This window comes from Hippocampus comes, unplaced genomic scaffold (assembly GCF_001891065.2).
Source record: "Hippocampus comes isolate QL1 unplaced genomic scaffold, H_comes_QL1_v1.1 scaffold348, whole genome shotgun sequence".
Classification (NCBI taxonomy): domain Eukaryota; kingdom Metazoa; phylum Chordata; class Actinopteri; order Syngnathiformes; family Syngnathidae; genus Hippocampus; species Hippocampus comes.
Window position 1 is genome coordinate 586,220 of NW_017806071.1, and position 19,244 is coordinate 605,463.

General features: G+C 49.5%; 2 protein-coding genes across 4 annotated transcripts; one reads left to right on the forward strand and one right to left on the reverse strand.

Annotated features, from left to right (window-relative positions):
- Positions 1 to 127: 127 nt before the first annotated feature.
- LOC109530292 (tomoregulin-1-like) lies at positions 128 to 4,439 on the reverse strand. Of its 2 annotated transcripts, none has more exons than XM_019893896.1 (10): positions 3,575 to 4,439; positions 2,862 to 2,971; positions 2,658 to 2,787; positions 2,553 to 2,579; positions 2,312 to 2,408; positions 2,076 to 2,224; positions 1,826 to 1,873; positions 1,628 to 1,742; positions 1,245 to 1,406; positions 128 to 1,110 (listed from the first exon to the last, which is right to left on the reverse strand). In XM_019893896.1, the coding sequence occupies exons 1-10, from the start codon at positions 3,720 to 3,722 to the stop codon at positions 1,026 to 1,028; spliced, it is 1,071 nt and encodes a 356-aa protein (XP_019749455.1). In that variant the 5' UTR covers positions 3,723 to 4,439; the 3' UTR covers positions 128 to 1,025. The 2 variants fall into 2 exon arrangements, with proteins under 2 accessions (XP_019749455.1, XP_019749454.1); XM_019893895.1 differs by having other exon boundaries at positions 2,553 to 2,582; positions 3,575 to 4,438.
- A 1,230-nt stretch (positions 4,440 to 5,669) lies between these two features.
- LOC109530291 (melanoma receptor tyrosine-protein kinase-like) lies at positions 5,670 to 19,104 on the forward strand. 2 transcript variants are annotated; one of them, XM_019893893.1, is made up of 27 exons: positions 5,670 to 5,958; positions 9,967 to 10,118; positions 10,181 to 10,388; positions 10,622 to 10,756; positions 10,841 to 10,909; positions 11,169 to 11,287; positions 11,376 to 11,517; positions 11,596 to 11,709; positions 12,007 to 12,133; positions 12,535 to 12,608; positions 12,782 to 12,872; positions 12,945 to 13,144; positions 13,328 to 13,460; positions 13,591 to 13,681; positions 13,939 to 14,096; positions 14,222 to 14,254; positions 14,349 to 14,493; positions 14,989 to 15,111; positions 15,185 to 15,283; positions 15,404 to 15,589; positions 15,682 to 15,837; positions 15,990 to 16,065; positions 16,144 to 16,290; positions 16,666 to 16,763; positions 17,005 to 17,148; positions 17,219 to 17,309; positions 17,949 to 19,104. In XM_019893893.1, the coding sequence occupies exons 1-27, from the start codon at positions 5,844 to 5,846 to the stop codon at positions 18,272 to 18,274; spliced, it is 3,552 nt and encodes a 1,183-aa protein (XP_019749452.1). In that variant the 5' UTR covers positions 5,670 to 5,843; the 3' UTR covers positions 18,275 to 19,104. The 2 variants fall into 2 exon arrangements, with proteins under 2 accessions (XP_019749452.1, XP_019749453.1); XM_019893894.1 differs by lacking the exon at positions 5,670 to 5,958 and having other exon boundaries at positions 9,988 to 10,031; positions 10,119 to 10,388.
- The last annotated feature ends 140 nt before the right edge of the window (positions 19,105 to 19,244 follow it).

Genomic DNA, 19,244 nt, shown 5'->3' on the forward strand with positions numbered 1-19,244 from the left:
CCCCTCCCCAACCACCACCACACACATACACACGCACTCATCTTTGACCTGGGAGGAGCGCTTGCGTCATCCTCTTCTGTGGGCCAGAGAGGTGGGCACTCATTTCAGCGACCAATCAAAGCACATGTTGATGAGTTACCACGGTGATTTAATTCAACAACATTCTAACCACAGCGACACTCGACGGCAGCATGCAACAACTACAGTGCAACCACAACCGGGACCAGGACCGGAACCACTCGTGGCCGCTTCATCTAACACATGAAAACAAGCAACAAGGACACTTGGTACCGACATCGAAAATTTCCAAAAGAACAACAACAAAAAAAGTGGATGAAAAATCTTTAAATTATCACCTTGACAAAACATGGAAAAACAAATTTTCCGGAAACCTGTTGCAGTTTGGACCTGAAGACCGGAAAATGTAGAAAAACCAAAGCGGCGTGTGTTCATGTGGCATGACAAGAAAGTTGATGAGAGCACCCCCTGGAGCACGTCAGCTGCATCACTCGTGTCCCCCAACGAATCACGGTGCCTTCTAGCAGCCGCTGGCACTCGTGAATTCCGAAAGCGTGGGGGGGAAGCCTTACAAAGTTTGAAAAATGTCCACATTGTGAGCTACAAACATTCTAAATGAGACTCCCAAAAATGCGCCACTTCTTTCAAAATGTAAACAAAAGCTAAGAGGCTTGAGCTCACGAGCTAACCAGAAAACGAAAAGTTCATCGGCTCATTCCAGTGTCTGAGCTCGTCTGCGCTTGCCTCTTTGAAAAAAAAAATTCAGCAACAGGAAACAAAAGTTTCCAGAAGGAAAATCAAAGAATCTTTTTTTTTAAATAGAAAAAAAAAAGATACTATAAATTAAAAAAAGCAAACCCAAAAAACTAAGGCCCCTTAGGAATTTAAAGTATCGGACGAGGAAAAAAAAGAGGCACCACAAGTGGAGTTATCAAAAGTGTCCGTGGAAAAAGTGGATCAAGTGGAAAAAAGGAGCGAGCGAGAACTGATCGCTAGGCTATGCGATGCTACATCATCCTGGACGACGTTCCAGACGGGAAGTGACCCAGATGTTGTTTCTGCCGCCTCCCTCGCTTGGCCTTGTTGCACCTCCTGCAGGACACACATGCAAAGTGCATGTTAAACCCACTTGATGTTTTTCATTTCTGGACATTTGCACGCATGGCTACCACTGGTTTTACAAGTTAGTTAAGCACGGTGAAGTTGAGGCGTGTGCGTGCACGTGCCTGGTGAAGCACATGACGAGGGCCACGATGATGGCGATCTGGACGGCGCCGATGATGCCAGCAATCAGGACGTAATGCAGCTTCTGGCCACTAGGGACCACGTAGAGGATGTTGAAATCCATCAGCTGGTCACAGCGAGGACCGCCATAGGACGCCGAGCACCTGGAATATGTAACGCAACGTGGGCGTAATGTCATTTGTTCGGAAGTGGATCGTGTGACACAATTACAGTACATGCGGCATACATTTAAATGGATGTCACGTGACACGATTTCACGCGGGACACGTTAGATGCGTTAACATTGGGGTCACGCGACATAATTACCTGTGCGTGACATGTTCAAAAAAGGAATTGTATGTTGGGATGCGATGATGCATCTTACCTGCACATTGCCTGGTTGCTCCTCATCTCACATTGGCCGTGGACGCAAATGAGGGCGTGGTCCGGGGGGCAGGCGCCGGAGCCTTCTGCCAAACCTTCCCCCTCACCTGACTTGCCTGTGGCAAGAATTAGAGCAACTTGATGATGCCGATGGCGATGGTGATGATGATGATGGAAAACAAAAAGCAGGAAGACGTACCAAAGATGTCTGTTTTCGTCTTGACGCTGTCATCCTTCCTGCTTCTGTCTGAAAGGCACAAGAAGAAGAGGAAGACGATAGCGCTTACGAGAATCTGCAGAGAGCCAAAGCAAGCCGCCCAACAATGTGGAGAGAGGCTGAGGTTGACGTCGGTATTTTCTTCTTTCACTGCATACACACTCACAAACACACACACACACACACACAATGATCATGGCACACACCGAACGTGTGTCGGGTGCGACGTTACCTTGGCAACGTCCCACGTGCCGGATGTCGATCTTCATCTGTTTGAGGCAGGACGCCTCGCGGACGTGACATGGCGTCTCGTACGTCACACTGTCGCTGCCGCACACCGGGTTGTCATTGTGGCCATTGCACACAATGTTACACATGCAGCTGTGCACACACACACGCACGAGTCGATCAACGAGTCAAACGCGAGTGAGAGTGTGTGTGTGTGTGTGTGCGTGCGTGCGCACTAACAGCATGTCCTCGGAGTCTTCATCACACTCGGCACCAAACTTGCAGTTTTCACATTTGGACGTCTTTTTGCCGTGGCTGCTGCCAGAACCATTATCATCTGCACGTGCACACACACACGCGAGTTGTCATCTTCTTGTATATTGTGTATATGTGAGAGAGAGATACATGCACACACGGTGTGTCGCCGTGTGTGTGCGTGGAGACAAGTGTGTGATGTTAGGATAATTGAGTGCTCATGTACCTCCATTTCCAGATCCCGAAGCTCCATCTGCTAGTCGGACAGAGGCAACCAATGAGCCGGAGACAGGCTTACTCACATGCGTGGACATGCGTGTGTGCGTGTTACCATGGTCACAGGCTCCCTCGGCCACGATGCTGATGGCTCGCTGCTTCTTGCAGGCGGCCCGCCGCAGGAAGCACTCGTTCTGGTAGGTGTCTCCATTCGAGGCGCACACAGGGAGGAACTTCTTGTGGCACTGAAAGACGGCACGCGCACGCTCGGTTGCCCGCACAGCCAAACAACCCAAAGGTTTCGGGCAAGCGCACTAACCTGGAAGTGACACACACACTTGATGTCGGCGCCGTTTTCGCGGCACGTCCCACCAAAACGACACGTGCCTGCGTCGCACACCCGCAGGTCGCTCTTCTTCAACGACGCATCTGTCAAAAAGAATACACGAACAAGTCGTCAAACAGTCGCTCCGGCCACAGATGTGTGTGTGTGTGGATATGATTGGCTTGTGACCTCAATAGCCTTGTGATGACCCGATGTGCACCGGAAGTGAGCAAAGACTACAGGAAGTGAGTGAAAGTCATTAGATATATTTTTTTCTGTTTTCTTGTAGTCAATAAGTTAAAAAAGTTTTTTGTTGTTGTTCAGATGTCAGGTGGCTGCCACCAAAGTTCTTCAACCACCACCATGATGGGTGTTGTCTCCTCACAACATCTGCATGAGGCTGCGCCTTGTCACGTGAGTAATGCGTCTTTTACACAAACACTCACAGAAATCCTCTCGCTTCACACACACACTCTCTCACACACACACACACACACATAGCCTCGCCCTGCATGTGGAGCTTGTAATTATCTTGAAAATAGCAAGCGGCAAAACAACATGGCTGACCTTCAAAATTCATGGTCGTCATGACGACCCAAACCCAGGTGACCCCTGGTCACCTGAACGTCTTCGTACGTGACCGAGTTTGCGTCTCAGATTTAATATGTGCGCGGGTCGGCATTTATAGATGCGTGTGCGCGCGTCACCTGGACACTCGGCGTTTTTTCCCGGTCCACATTCGAGCGCGGCTCCTCCTCCTCGAGGAGTCGCGCTCGTGGCGGAGGGAAGGAGCAGCAGCAGGAGGACGAGAAACAGGACGGACGACGAAGATGAAGACGAAGCTGGGGAGGGCATGATGGACGAGCACGAGATGACGTCAGAAGAGAAGAGCAGGAAAATCACGCGCTTTTGTTGCCAGAGCGCCAGCAGGAGAGCAAAGATGGCCTTCAACGCCTCATGTCGCCGCCGACGAAGAGGAGGAGGAACGCGAGCACAAAGCAGAGCCGACGGCGGATTGCGGCGACCCCCTCACAACCCGGACTGAGCCTCCATCCCCCACAAGGCCAAACATCCAAACGAACTTGGGCTTCCACGTCCTCTTCGTCTGGTTCGTCTGGCTCTGACACTCAATTGCAAGCTTTCTTTTTTTCTATTTTTTTCTTTCTTTTTTTTTTTTTTGCGTCTTATCGTGGTCGTCTTTCTTCGCCGGACGGGGCTCATCAACAAAGGGCCGACTGGCTCACGTGACCAGCCCAAGACCCCGCCCATTGTTCCCGGAGAAACAAACCGCGTGGTGACGTCACTGCGTTGCTGCGCTCCGGGTGTCCCGTGCATACGTCACGGCTCACATTTTACTACGCGCGATACTTTAGATCGATAGCAATACAAAAGTATCGCTACAATTGATATACTTTACGTCTTTCATAGAAAGGGGGCATTTAAGAAGAGGTTAAAGGTTGCTTTGAAATCCAAGATATTTTTACTTATGCAGAATTTCCCGAACAAAACATTATCTAATAAAGCAAGAAATCATCAAAAATGTTTCATGCTGACAGGGACTTTTTGAAAAATGTGGCAAAAAAAAAAAAAAAAAAAAACTCCCTGATGCTGTCGAAGCGTGTTATTGTTCAGTTATCCGGCAGAGGGCGCTCGCTCACCGCATTCAACTTGACTCCAATCCATTGTCAAAAGGAAAGTACTCTAACCGTCGTCGACTCATGTTGAACATCATTTAGAGCACTGTTATTCACATTTGACTGCTGCAGTCGTGATGGATGGAAAAAAGGAGCAAGTTTAGTAATCATCATCCTCATCTTCATCAATTCTCTCAAAGTGCTGGGAAAAAGTTTCCAGATGTGTTGTGCAAACTTGACCGAACACGAACGCCGGCATTAAAATGAGCAATTTTCACACAACAGTCAGTCAAAGACGCCTCAGGACGTTCAGCATTCCCACCATTGGCAATATTGATCCGCACGCATAGTCGCTCCCGATGAAGATTATCAAGATTTGCTTGGAGATTGCAAGCTCGAAGCGTCTTTTGCATCAAGCCGGCTGGGCTCATTAGACAACTCCCTCATCTTCGTCATCTTCATCACCTCGCCTTCTCATCTTCCTCACAAACCAAGAAGGAATTTTCTTCTTTTTCATGATTGTTTTTGAACCCATTTTCATCACGCTCAGCTTCATTGGCTTGAGCTAGAGACAAGTGAACCGGACTGGTCGCCAGCCATTGCAAAGGCATGGAAAGACAAACAGTTGACTGGCCGCCAGGCAATTGCAGGACACACTAGCCCCCTCTCCACTGCAGAAACCCTTTGAAGAACTTTTTTTTTTTCAATTTGCCGTGGTAAATTGAATTGGCCCTTTGTTTCCACTCAAAACGATTTACCAAGGCCAAGAAATTACCCGGGGATCGACATTTGATGGATTGGTCGCCAGTCAATCTCAGGGTTTACATAAGAAAGAATGGGCTAGTCAGTAAGTCACAGGATGAGTCCAATATTTTTGTCCAAACAATATTCATCGACTCTCGCCCCGATCACGCACACACAAGGGAAAAAAATGTTTCAAGAAAAAAAAACTGGCCCGTCGTTAAAAATGACATATAGCATGGAATAGCATGGTGATGCCGTTAGCATTTAGCATCCAAGCAGTGACAGCTAGAAGTGTTTTTCTAATACGTGTCTTGCATGACATTCCACTTATGAAAGGAAGCCAGGTGTCAATCAAAACACACACACATTCACACACACCCACTGTGAGAAAATGAGCGAGAGAGGGCGGGGGGGGGGGGGGGTGCGCGCACGTAGGTGAGTGCGCGCGTGCAGGTTTTCACACAGTGGTTGTCGGACAAGAAGAAGTTCCTGGCTGGTCCGCGTCCGTCGTCGTTGGGTTGCGCGGGTCCACGTTGGTGGAAGTGCGGGTCCAGGGAAGGCTTTTAGCGGAAGCGAAGGCGCGCGCTTGCACGTGAAGATGTGCGGAGGCGCGGCGGACTTTTTGCTACTTGCTGGCGTTCGTCCTTTTTCCCTTTTGCTTCTTATTGTGGTTTTGCTGCCGGACGCCCGCTGCACGCCAACCGACAGGAAAGGTAACGACGAGCAGCCGCTCACGTCACCTTACGTTACTTCACGTTACTTTCGAAGTTGAACATGCACACACGGGTTTGACAAGTTCAACAACTGTCTCCAAATCATTGGCGTCATCATCGAGTACCTTGACGGACGTGAACAATTCCAAAAAGGCAAACATCTCTTGCCCATGATGATGAGTTCTTCGGATTTTTGCCAAAACTGCAATAACATGACGTGTGTGTGTGTGTGTGTGTGTTTGCGTGTGTGTGTTTGCGTGCGTGCTTGGCGCGTAACTCAGCTGACCAAAATATTAGGAACCGCTGCCATTCATCAGAAAATATTTGTCATTAAGTGAGCGTGAGCTCAACAGTACCCAAAACACAAAGCATTGGATGGTTTTCTGTGCCTTGACATGCAAGTGGAATTTGATACTCGTACTGTATGTCAAATCATCTTTTCTGTCGAATTGAAGGGAAAGCCATCAATTGCATCACAGCTCCCAAACTCCCCAAATTAATTTACAACTTGTGAAAAATAACCTTTGGTGTTCTTTTAGGGGGTTAAGAGATCATTTTGGGTTCAGAAAGACCCAGACGGTCTCTTCCAATCTCTTCCATTTGCCATCTTGAAGGGGCGTATTTCTCATTTAGATGCCATTTGTTAAAAAAAAAAAAAAAAGACTTTGCTCTGATTGGATCACTGTTCTTCTTCATTTGAGTGCAGCAAACAGCTGAAAGCTGACATGATGGAGCGGCCAGCACCTTCTCCAAGCACTTTTGCAAATCGCGAGGGCTTCTCAGAAGCCTTGAAAAGCTTCCACCGGCTGGGAAGGGCCTTGAGATTCATGTGTGCGTGTGTGTGTCTGCCTACGTGTGTATAAACAAATCCATATAGTGCGTGTGTGTGGGGGGGGTCTGTGTAGGTGTGTGTACTTATTTGTTTTGGTCTGTGTATGTACCTGTGTGTACATATTTGTTTTGGTCCGTGTATGTACCATGTATGTGCATGTTTGTCTGGGTTGGCGTGTGTGTGTGTGTGTGTGTGTGTGTGTGTGTGTGTGTATGTGTGTGTGTGTGTGTGTGTGTGAGAGAATGAAAAGACATGGTCCAAGTCACATGGTACCCATGGTGACATGTTCAGAAGTGTGGCTGAGATACGTGTGCGTGCGTGTGTGTGTGTGTGTGTGTGTGTGTGTGTGTGTGTGTGTGTGTGTGTGTGGGTGTGTGTGTGTGTGTGTGTGTGTGTGTGTCTGAGAGTGTGTGAGAGGCTGCGCCCGCGTTCTGGCAGGTGAGCTTGCAGCCTACGGGACTGTTGACTTTGGAATTCTGAGAATGTGGAGGTCAGTGCGCGTCGCTGGGATTAAACATGTTCACCGTGCTGGTGCATAGGTCGAAGGTCACAATGTCAAGGCTTAAAGAGAAGGTGTGTGTGTGTGTGTGTGCGTGTGTGTTTTTTTTCTGTCTGGATGTGTGCATGTGTACGTAAAAGCCTTACGTCGCAGCACAGACAGGTAGCTTGAGAGACGACTCTCACTGACATGTGCTGACACTTTCTGTGTGCTCGTGTTCGTGTGTGTGTGTGTGTGTGTGTGTGTGTGTGTGTGTGTGTGTGTGTGTGTGTATTGTGGAACGTGTTGGAACTAGTGCGACGTTGCGAAAGTTAACAAAGTGTGTGGCTAATCAGAGTTTCTCATACCTGCGTGTGAAATGTTAGCTGCCGTGCTAGCATGCTTAATGTGCGTTTTATTGATTAGCTGACATTGTGTTACCATCAATGCTAATGCTATATGTCGTTGACTCGTGCACAGGAACGTGTGTGTGTTTTGGGTGGGAATCTACTCGGTGAATGTTTTCAGCTGGCTGACACATTCCTTGCACGTGTGTGTGTGTGTGTGTGTGTGTGTGTGTGTGTGTGTGTGTGTGTGTGTGTGTGTGTGTGTGTGTGTGCGTGTGAGAGAGCGAGAGACAGATTAGCACACAAGGCCATTGTGTTGTTGTTTTTGTGACATGAAGTACGCATGTGACCTCTGAGCCGCTTTAAGTGCATTCGATAAATCAATGAAAGCACTTTTAGTCAAATGGTGCCAATCGATGAATTAGAATTTGATTGGGTCACCTTTAAATGTTTTGGCTGCTGGCAAGGTCAAAGTGGCTGCATTAGCGGTGACTCACGTGGTTGCCACATTTACCCCATAGTCTGGGGTCCTGGGTCGGAATCTGGTCATTAAGTTTTCTCAACAGCGTATCCCAAAACTGGACTCTTAAACATCCACCAGGAGGTTGATTCGTCGAGCTTCTCATTTCATTCGGTATGCGGAAGCCCCTTGAGCTTCAAGTGACCCTTTGCTAATGGTTCACATCGATAGTTGTGGCTTTAGAAACAACGGATAATTGAACGCAAATAGTGTCGGCACACATTGACACAAAATGGAACTAAACTCAAGTGTATATTGATCTGACATCAAGTGTCTGTTCTTCTTCATTTGTGTCTGCATGACTGCATTATAGTGCCTCCCTGTGGCCAAGGCAAGCAGCCACATCGGACCGAGCAGCACAATTAACTGGATTGCAGCATGAAATCATGATAGTGAATTATATGTTGTGCTTCTAAGTTTTTTTATAAAGTGCAAAACGGCTTTGTTTTTGTCACTCAATTGACAGGCGACCAGTCCAGCTTGACATGAATGGATGATGGACGGATGAATGTGTGATGAAGTTTGCCTCGTGTTTGTGTGGAGGAGCATGAGCAGGTTCTTGTTAACACACGAAACACGCTCACCCGCACACTGACACAATTGGATTTGATGATGTTATCAGGTGGCATGATTGTCAGTCATGGGTGGACACTGACAGGCTGTTGACTGCAACGGCGAGCTCGTTACAGCTAATTGAACACGCGCGCACACACATGCATTGATGAAGCACTTGTTGTCATGACTGCGGCATTCATGCTGAATTTGAGCAAGTGCGTGCGTGCATTGTCCGCTCTGTGAAAGGATTAGCATTTAGCATTAGCATTGAGCTGGACAGCAAACAGAAGAGTGAAGGGCATTCTTCGCTTCATCTGCACACGTTTGTGTGTGTCTGTTTGTGGACATGGGTGGATGGATGTGATTGCATGCGTGTGTACATTAGTGTGTTTTTGTCTGTGTGCGCATGGCTCTGTTTATGCTTTTGCGTGTGTGTGCGTGTGTGTCCATATTTTTTGTTTGTCAGACCTCGACCGAAGTTCAGCCGATCAATTCTACGGAAGCACGTTGTGTATTTTGCGCGCCTCTTCTCGGCAAACATTTGAGGCGTGTCTTCTCCCCCGTGAGGGGCGTGTCTTCTTGCCCGAGAGGCGTGTCTTCGATGAGGATGGGATCCAGAAAGATTTCATTCCTCACGCTTAACCTGCCACGCAGCAACCAAACTGCTTCCTCCTCTTCTCACTGCACAACAATCCTCTGTTCACCACTCCATTCCATTACACCAACAATTGCATCCCATGGAAGAGCTTTTCATTCTTCTCCTTGCCATTTAACATCTCCAATGTTCAAATTCGTATTTTTGGTGAATCAAAGATTTTGCGGCACACTTGAGACACTTTCACATGGAATACAGAAAAGTAATGTGTCACGGCACCCAGGCTGGGAATTGCTGCCGGAATCCAGTGGTTGTCATTTCCAAACCTTTTTTTCTCCTCGTGTACCCGCATGCCCGACAATAACCTATGACGCTCACCACAACGAACTCCGGTGACATTCAACTCGCCTACACGACAGTAACGAACATATACACCGCACTACACAGCACAAATGAAAGTTTTATTAGCACTTGAGCGCCCCTTGTGGCCACAAGAGGAAGTGCCATATTTCTGAAAGAGGCTTGGAGATGTGTTTCAAGTTACGAGCGTGCTCGCCCAACAAGTGAAACTCGTCTCTTAAGGCAACATTGTGTAGCATACGGGGAATTTTCTTGCTTTCATTTGAACATTGTGAAGCAGGTTGTGAACGAGTGCATTTATGCGTGTGTGTTGTGTGCCAGTGTGTCAGGGGATGAGCAACCAGCTGACCCTGCTGGGCACGCGTGAGAACCACTACGACAACATGGTGCGCATGTACAGCAACTGCGCGGTGGTCCTGGACAACCTGGAGGTGACATACACCCTGAACCACCAGAACCTCTCCTTCCTGCAGGTAGGTGGCGCCGTCGGAGCCGACCGACACCGGGACGTCTCCTCCATACCGCTTGTCTTCAGTCCATCCAGGAAGTGGGCGGCTACGTGCTGGTGGCCATGAATGAGGCCCGCACCGTCCCGCTGCGCAACCTGAAGCTGATCCGAGGCCAGACCCTCTACGAGGGCAAGTATGCCCTGCTGGTCATGTCCAACTACAACCGCAACCACTCGGCCGCCGCGATCAACTTCACGGGCGGCCTCGCACAGCTGCAGCTCAGCAATTTGACCGGTGAGGCCCCGGTTCTGAATGGTTCTGGCATAGCTGTGGGTGCTTCCTGGTCGCTGGAAATGGTCGGAAAGATTCTGGCGTGGTTCTGATTGGTCCTGCGTGATTGTGGGACGGTTGTGACATGTTCTGTATGTTCTTGGGGCAATTGTGAGATGGTTTGGGATGGTTCTGGGTGATTTGGGGTTGCTTTGGGTGATTGTGAATGCTCCTTCTGTGTGGATGTCGTCGTTCAGAGATCCTTCGAGGAGGAGTAAAGATGAGCCACAACCCTTTGCTGTGTAACGTGGACTCCATCCAGTGGGCGGACATCGTGGACCAAAGCAGCAATCCCAGCATGCTTTTCAAGCAGGACGACTTTGCGCACCAATGTACGTCTTCTTCTTGTCGTCGTCGTGTTCCCGCGAAGCGTTGTGGTCTTGGTCTCGTCGTGTGATTGTTGGTCTTTTGTGCAGGCGAGCCCTGCCATCCCTCGTGTGTCAACGGCTCCTGCTGGGCGGCTGGAGCGGAACACTGCCAGAAATGTAAACATATTTGTTCATTGTCCTCTTTCCGTCCGCTTTTCATATGACTCACCGATGACATGATGATATAGATGCTCATCGTGCATGTACGTACCCTTATGTGCGCAGCAGGAGTTCTCAAACGTTTCGTTTCGTTCAATATCGCAATAATATCGAGATCACCAAAACCCAGATCGCATGTTTTTCCAACATTGTGCAGCCCTATTTTGAAGAGCAAAAAAGTTGTCATGTTGTATCTACTCATATGGTCTCGGTGCAGTCACCAAGTTGTCGTGCGCCGAGCAATGCAGCCGAAGGTGCCGCGGTCCCAAACCCAGCGACTGCTGCAACGAGCACTGCGCTGCAGGCTGCAACGGCCCACGGGCCACCGACTGCCTGGTCAGTGTCCACGCGGGGCGCCGGCGCCGCCGCTTCCTCGGCCGGGCTCGGAAGCTGGCTGACGGCGCTTCCGCGTTTTCTCTTTCAGGCCTGCCGGCTGTTTAACGACGACGGCACCTGCAAAGACGCGTGCCCTCCCGAGAAGCTCTACGACCTCAAGACGCATCAAGTGGTCCACAACCCCAACGCCAAGTTCACCTACGGCGCCACATGCGTCAAGGCCTGTCCCCGTAAGACGCGCTGTCCCGCATGCGCACACTTCCGGAAACATACGGTATGTACACGTGTGTGCGTGTGTGCGTGCGCAGGCAACTACGTGGTGACGGGAGGCTCGTGCGTGCGCACGTGCAACGCCGGCATGTTTGAGGTGGACGACAATGGCGTCCAGCGATGTCGCACCTGCGAGGGAGCTTGTCCCAAAGGTAAAGAGGAAAAAAAAAAAAGAAGGCACGCAGACACGGCAAAGTCAATTTTGCAAGAATCTGTACTTTACTGAGTATGTATTTTTCCCACCACACTTTTTCTTTGACTATATTTGAAAACAAACATCGATACGTTTTACTCCTGATATGCCCAGAGTACATGACAATTCAATTCAAGTTCATAAAAGTTCCAAATGTTTTAAGTGTGTGCACTTTTTTCAAGCCTTGACTCAAGCAAAGGCGTTAAAACATTCCACATCCAAGATGGCGTTGTGTTCGTGCTCTGCTCCCTTCCAGCTTGCGACGGTGTGGGCGTGGGCGCCCTCGTCAACACCCTCGCCGTCAACGCCTCCAACATCGAGTCCTTCCAGAACTGCACCAAGATCAACGGCGACATCTTCCTCATCGAGACCTCCTTCACCGGGTCCGTCCGCAACGACAACAACCAACAGGCGCAGCCGTTAGCCATCGCTGTTAGCGTTTGCTAGCTTCGGAAGAAGTTGAACGGAGGCAGAGACTTCTTGCCGGTAGTTTCTCATAAACACGAAAGGCGTTTTCGAGACAGACAGTGCGTGGGCTGAGTGCAACAATGTGCTGACATCTCCACCTCCCCAAAAAGGGAACGTAGCCACTCAGGCGGTGCTGAGTCAGCGAGTATCATTCCCATTCAATACGCTCATTCATGAGACAAACCTGACACCAACAACAACAAGCAATTGCCTCCGCTCAACTTGAATGGCTGACAGTCGACACACACGTGCCCAGCTTGTGGCCTACAGGAGCACCAGGGAGTTTCACATCACGCTTTCTGATTCGTCCCCGCAGAGACGCACACTACAAGATCCCGCCCATGGACCCGGCCAAGCTGGAATACTTCCGAACTGTCAAGGAAATCACAGGTAGCTGAAAAAGCCCGATTGGGCCAGTTTCTTTGGGGGCAGACCAGCCAGCGACCGCTTAGCGCGTCCGCCTAACACTCCGGCCAGACCGCGTGGGGTTAGCGTAGCATATTAGCCCGAGTATGTGACCATAACCATGGAAATATTTCACGATATCCGTTTGACCTTTGCAGGCTTTTTGGTGATCCAGAAGTGGCCTGAGAACCTGACGTCTCTCTCCGTGTTTGAGAACCTGGAAATCATCCGCGGGAGAACCACGCGAGCGTGAGTAACCGCTCAGCAAGTCGACAAGCCCGAGGAGGCGCGTCCGACTTCTCTGTCGTCCCATGTGGTCAGGCAGCACAGCCTGGCCGTGGTGAGGGCGCACAACCTCCGCTGGCTGGGTCTGCGCTCGCTGAAGGAGGTCAGCGCCGGATGGGTTACGCTCAAGGACAACCCTCAGCTCTGCTACACGCGCAGCGACCAGTGGACTCGCCTCTTCCGATCCACCGACCAAACCGTCACGCTGAGGAACGTGGCGTCGCCGCAACTCTGCCGTGGGTTCACATCGTCTTTGTCGTTTGACTGATGATGGAAGGTGGTCGAGACACCGATGCCCGGCCAAACACTTTATCGAGCAAACGGGAACACAAAAAAAAAAGAGCGAACGTTCATCCACCGGCTGCACGGCCACAACTGACGCAACGATTGTGAGCAAATGATGATGCGTTGTCATGCAGAAGAGCAGAATCGTACGTGCCACCCTGAATGCTCTCAAGACGGCTGCTGGGGGCCCGGGCCCGCCATGTGCGTCTCCTGCCAACACTTTGACCGCAGTGGGCACTGTGTGGCCTCATGCAACCTGCTGCATGGGTAGGACCAATCAACCCCTTTTCCCGACACACACACACACACACACACACACACACACACACACAGACCCTAGACCCCGCCAGCGCCTTCGACCAAGCAGAGGCTTACCGTGCCATCCGCGTGTGCACAGGGAGCCCAGGGAGTTGGCGGTGAACGGCAGCTGTGTGGAATGTCACCCCGAGTGTCGCGCTACGGATGGGGCGCCCACCTGCCACGGACAGGTCACACACCCTTCACGTTGATATTCTTAACCACTGCTCTGATTTGCTTTCGATTTCAACTGCAAGTGCACGGAAAAAACAGGCGCGAACATATTTGGGGGGAGAAATGGATATTTTTGAGAAAAATGTGTCATATCAGAATAGATTAGCAAGGAAATGTTTTATACTTTGAGGAAAAAAGTGCAATATTTTCAGGAACTCAAACTAGATTCACTTGTGTCAGTCATTTGTCGAACTGGGTGTGGCTTGTCGCGCAGGGTCCCGACCAATGTTCTCAATGCGCCCACGTCCAAGATGGCCCCCACTGCGTCCCACGCTGCCCTCACGGCGTGATGGGAGACGACGACATGACCGTCTGGAAATACGCCGACGGCCAAGGCCATTGTCAATCGTGCCATCGAAACTGCACTGAGGGGTAACCAGATCATGAAATACTAATAATGATGCACTTTTCAAAGCACGCTAACAAAGTGCTAAACACAATCAAAATTTACTTGGGATGTGACGTTTGGATATGTGCGTGTGTCTGTGTGTGTGCAGGTGCACGGGACCGGGAATGTCGGGATGTTCCGGGTAGCGTGATGACGACACGATGTCCGACACGCCCGCAGCGTGCAGTCTGCCGGAAAGAAAAGTTTCAAGGTGTTTTTTGGTTTTGTGTCCTCAGCGCTGCCCGGCACTCCACGCTGGCGGTGGGCGTGGTCAGCGGGCTCCTGCTCGTCGTCATCCTGTCGCTAGTCGTCTTCGTCTTGCTGCGGCGACGCCAAATCAAGAGGAAGAGGACCATGCGGCGCCTCCTGCAGGAGAGAGAGGTACTTTTGCGGGGTGGGCAAAGTATGGCCCACGGCCCACAACTGGCCCGGTCGGCTCTTGCAAAATAAGAAAAAAAAACTGCAGACGCCACAAGATGGCGACAGAGCGCTACTTTTATCTCGATGAAACTCCTCTACTCACTTTAACATAAAGATGCCGCATGTAGGCGCCAAAGTGATGATTTGATGAACCCCTCCTGTTAGGTTTGGGAAGAACGACAAAAAATATTTTTAAAACTAAAAAAAAAAAAAAAAAAAATTTAGTTTTTTTGTTCTTTTTGGGAAAAAATTTAACAAGTTTGATGCTCCATTATGCACAGAAACAATCGTTTTTGTTTTTTTGTTCTTTTTGGGAAAAAATTTAACCGAGATTTTTCAGTGTACATGGTCTAACTAATAAATAACCGAACACTGACACAAAGAGCATCAAGTTTGATGCTCCATTATGCACAGAAACAATCGTGAAAAATAACTGTTTTGTGTGCATGTACGCAGCTGGTGGAGCCGCTGACCCCCAGTGGCGAGGCCCCCAACCAGGCTCTGCTGAGGATGCTGAAGGAGACGGAGCTGAAGAAAATCCGGGTTCTGGGCTCCGGAGCCTTCGGAACAGTCTTCAAAGTGACAGAGCACCTTCACAGGTTAGCAGTCGGCATTTTAGCAGTGAGGGTAAGCGAGCGCTGTTGCCTGTCAGGGTCTTTGGATTCCTGACGGAGAGGGTGTGAAGATCCCGGTAGCCATTAAAGTTCTCCGAGAGGCCACATCACCAAAAGCCAACAAGGAAATCCTGGATGTAAGTCCCCTCTTTTTCCTCTTCTTCCTTTTTGGCGCCAAAGCCATGTCGAATATTTACATTTTTCTTTTGGCGCCATCTTGTGGTTCATGTGCGTTTGTCCGGGTTTCGCCCCGGCAGGAGGCGTACGTGATGGCAAGCGTGGACCACCCCCATGTGTGCCGCCTGCTGGGAATCTGTCTGACCTCGTCGGTGCAGCTGGTGACGCAGCTGATGGCGTACGGCTGCCTGCTGGACTACGTGCGGCAGCACCGTGAACACGTGGGCGCTCAGTGGCTTCTCAACTGGTGCGTCCAGATCGCCAAGGTAGACGAGACCGGTCGCAGCGCTGCATTGTGCAATCCCACGCCGCCATCTTCCTCCACTCGCTTCGGGTGACAGAGAAACTCTTTTGTCAGGGAATGTGTTACCTGGAGGAGCGCCACCTGGTGCATCGAGATCTGGCGGCCAGGAACGTGCTGGTGAAAACGCCCAATCACGTCAAGATCACAGACTTCGGACTAGCCAAACTCCTGACGGCCGACGAGAAAGAATATCACTCGGACGGAGGAAAGGTTTGTCATGCGAGGCTAACACTCGAGCGTTTGGTTTTTTGCCATGTCAAGAAGAACATTTCAGATCCCCAAATGCCACTTCAGATGGCTGCAGCGTCGATTTTCCGCCGACTGATGATGTCACGTTTGCATTGAACTTCCTCTTTCTTCAGGTTCCCATCAAGTGGATGGCCTTGGAGTCCATCCTCCAGTGGACGTACACGCACAAGAGCGACGTTTGGAGTTACGGTAAAGTTGCCTTCCGTCCGGCGCCTCTGCGTGACCGGCCCTGAGGTGTCAATCAAATCAGTCTGACGCCCCCTACAGGCGTAACGGTGTGGGAGCTGATGACGTTTGGGTCCAAGCCGTACGACGGCATCGCAGCCGGCGAGGTGGCGTCACTTCTAGAGCGCGGCGAGCGCCTGCCCCAGCCGCCCGTCTGCACCATCGACGTCTACATGCTTATGGTCAAGTGTAAGCTGCACACCTGGCAAAAGTACTCGGGCACAAGTATTGATACTAACAAGCGCCACTTGGCATTAGCTCAACGAATGTTTTTACAAACCACCGTCTTCCTGATTCCATGTTGTGCCAACAACATGTTTTCTCACCTGCCGATGGTGGGGAAAAAAAGAAACCAGCCCATCAGAAAGTACAAAAAAAATCTGCTTTCTGTTGTCGTTAGGAATCGTAAAAAGTGGTCATAAAAAGACATACTTATAGACCACCTGAAAAACCCGAACTACCTGAAAAACCAACTCCAGTCCAGTAACAATGTATTTACACTTGATTACTTGTAAACACTGGTAAGCAAGAATGTCACGAGAAGTGCCTGTTGTGTGTTCTCAGGTTGGATGATCGACCCGTCCAGTCGGCCCAGCTTCCGAGAACTCATCGTAGAGTTTTCCAAGATGGCGCGGGACCCAAGCAGGTACCTGGTCCTGCAGGTAGGTTAGCCTCGACACATTCAACCCTTGCTATTGGCAGAGTGGATTAGCAGCGCGAGCGTCATCTAAACATTAAGCAAATTGGTGCCGTTTCCTCCTTTCGACGAAATCATATCATTTGCAAGTTGTCCTGTTTTCTTTTCTTGTAAAATGTAAACAACTGTGTGAATGTGGACACGCGAAGAAGCTGCAATGCTTTGTCCCTCGCGGGCATAACAACTGTTTTTGTTTTGGGTGCCAGTGCGAGCCGCCCAGCCCGTCCGACAGCAGGTTCTACTCGCGCCTGCTCAGCTCGGACGAAGCCGACGACGTGGTGGACGCCGAGGAGTACCTACTGCCCTACAAAGGCTCCAGTGACCACAGCGACCATCCCTGCCGTGCCGCGGTACGAACCTTTCGTTTGGGTTGCAGTCATACGACGCCGTGATGTGGCTGTAACACCTCCTTTTGTGCAGGCTCATCCCGCACGAGCCAACAGTCTCGCCATGCGCTACATCAGCGACCCCACTGGAAACGTGTTCGACAAAGACCACCTCCCTGGACACGGTAAAGACCACAACTAACAATTTGGCAGAAAGTGAACAAATCACTCAAAAAGAGGCTTCCGGGCTGTTTTTTGGAACTCCCAGTTGAAGTTTACTGGAAAACTAATCAGAAAAAAAAAGACCATCCCAACTTGTGCCTTCACAAGAAACACTTTGCTTCAAGAAGTCTGCTTAAAAACTCCATCGACAGGTTGGCCAATATCAATGTGGGATGCTTTCAAGTATTTTGTTCTATCTGCCCGCATTAGTCAAACGTCGGTATTTGGATGAATATTGCCTACGTGGAAATAGGAATGAAGCAGCACAATCCATCCGTTTTGATCCATCCCAGGGGTGGCCATATTGTCACTTGTTGTGTACTGACGATGACATCACAGTTGCTCGGGGCTCAGATAACGACCAATCACAGCCCGTTACTTGAGCCAGCAAACTGTTTAATTCTTTATTTTTAACTTTATGACTGTTTTCATGATGTAAAATATTATAGAATGATATCTTCTTTATTTAAAAAAAAACCCACACACACCTAAGTCTTTTTGAAGGGTTTGGATTTAATGGTATGACTCCTGTATGACTTGCGCGTATGTGACCTCATCCGACTTCTGGGTTTGACCAACGTTTGAACAAATGTTTGCCGCAGAGTACGTGAACCAGGCTGAGGCCGGCGGCAGCAGCGGCCGTTCAGACTTCCACAATCCCAACTATGAAGACTCCAGTCCATTTTGGGGTTCCTCCTCACCGCCCTACCCGCAGGAGTACAGAAAGATGGGCCCTCGAGCCCAAGAGGGACCCGAATACTTGAACACGGCGCAAAACTCGCTGCCCCGTGCCGCCAGCTTGGACAACCCTGACTACCGGGCCGACTTCCTGCCCGCGCCCGAGCCGCCCGATGCTCTGTTCCTGCCCGCCGCCCAGAACCACGAGTATCTGGGCTTGGCCACTGCAACGCAGACGTCGGCGTACTAGGGGGAGCTGCTCACTCTCAAAACTGCAATATTGACTTCATGAGCATCTCACAAGTTTTATTTTTTATTTGTATCTCAAAAGAGAATTCAAGAGCACAAGTGAGCAAAAGAAGAGAAAAGAGGAAGACTCATTCAAGTCTGGATGAGCGTGCATGACACACGCACGCGCGCGCGCACACACACACGCACGTGCGCACACACACACACACACACGGTGTTTGAGCATGCTTGTCTGTGAATGTTGACCACGCGCCGCTCTTTATGTAGCTTTTTAGTTTTAACTTAATGTAAAACCGTCATTGTTGATGTTAGAAAGAAGCACGTGTTCAAAGTGTTGTTTTTTTTTTTTTAAATATTAAATCAATGAAGAGTTTTACTTTAGAACCTGTGAAGATCAGTTAGATGCAGTTGAGCTTCCGTTCACAGGGTAGCGCTGCAATGCTTAAACATCACTGGACAGTCATTCAAATTATATTTCCATTCGGGACAGAATTATAGTCAAATCAACAAAAGATCATCTCAGAGGAGGCGTTTAACTTTTTCACATTTGTTTTCAAAGTAAAAACAAAGTACACCAAATCTTTTTTATGATTGCCACACGCAGTTTAAAGATTGGAGCAATGTTGGCATTCAGAGTGGATGGAAAACGTTGAGATGCCATTGTTCGCAGTCATCAGATTATAAATGGCAAATGTTTTTGATGTCGATTTTTTGTACCCACTTATAGTTTAGGATATCTGTACGCACCAAACCAACGCACGTTTTTCCCCACTGATGTTTGGACTACGTTGGGATGTTCTGCTCAACATAAATAAAACCTGAATACAATAATTTGCAAATGTTCAACCGATATTTAATTAAACACACAACAGATATGTTTAACGTTCAAGATGATAAATTATTGTTTTTCGCAAATATTCGTTAACTTTGAATTTTGAGGCTGCAATGCATTCCCAAAAAGCTGGGACAGG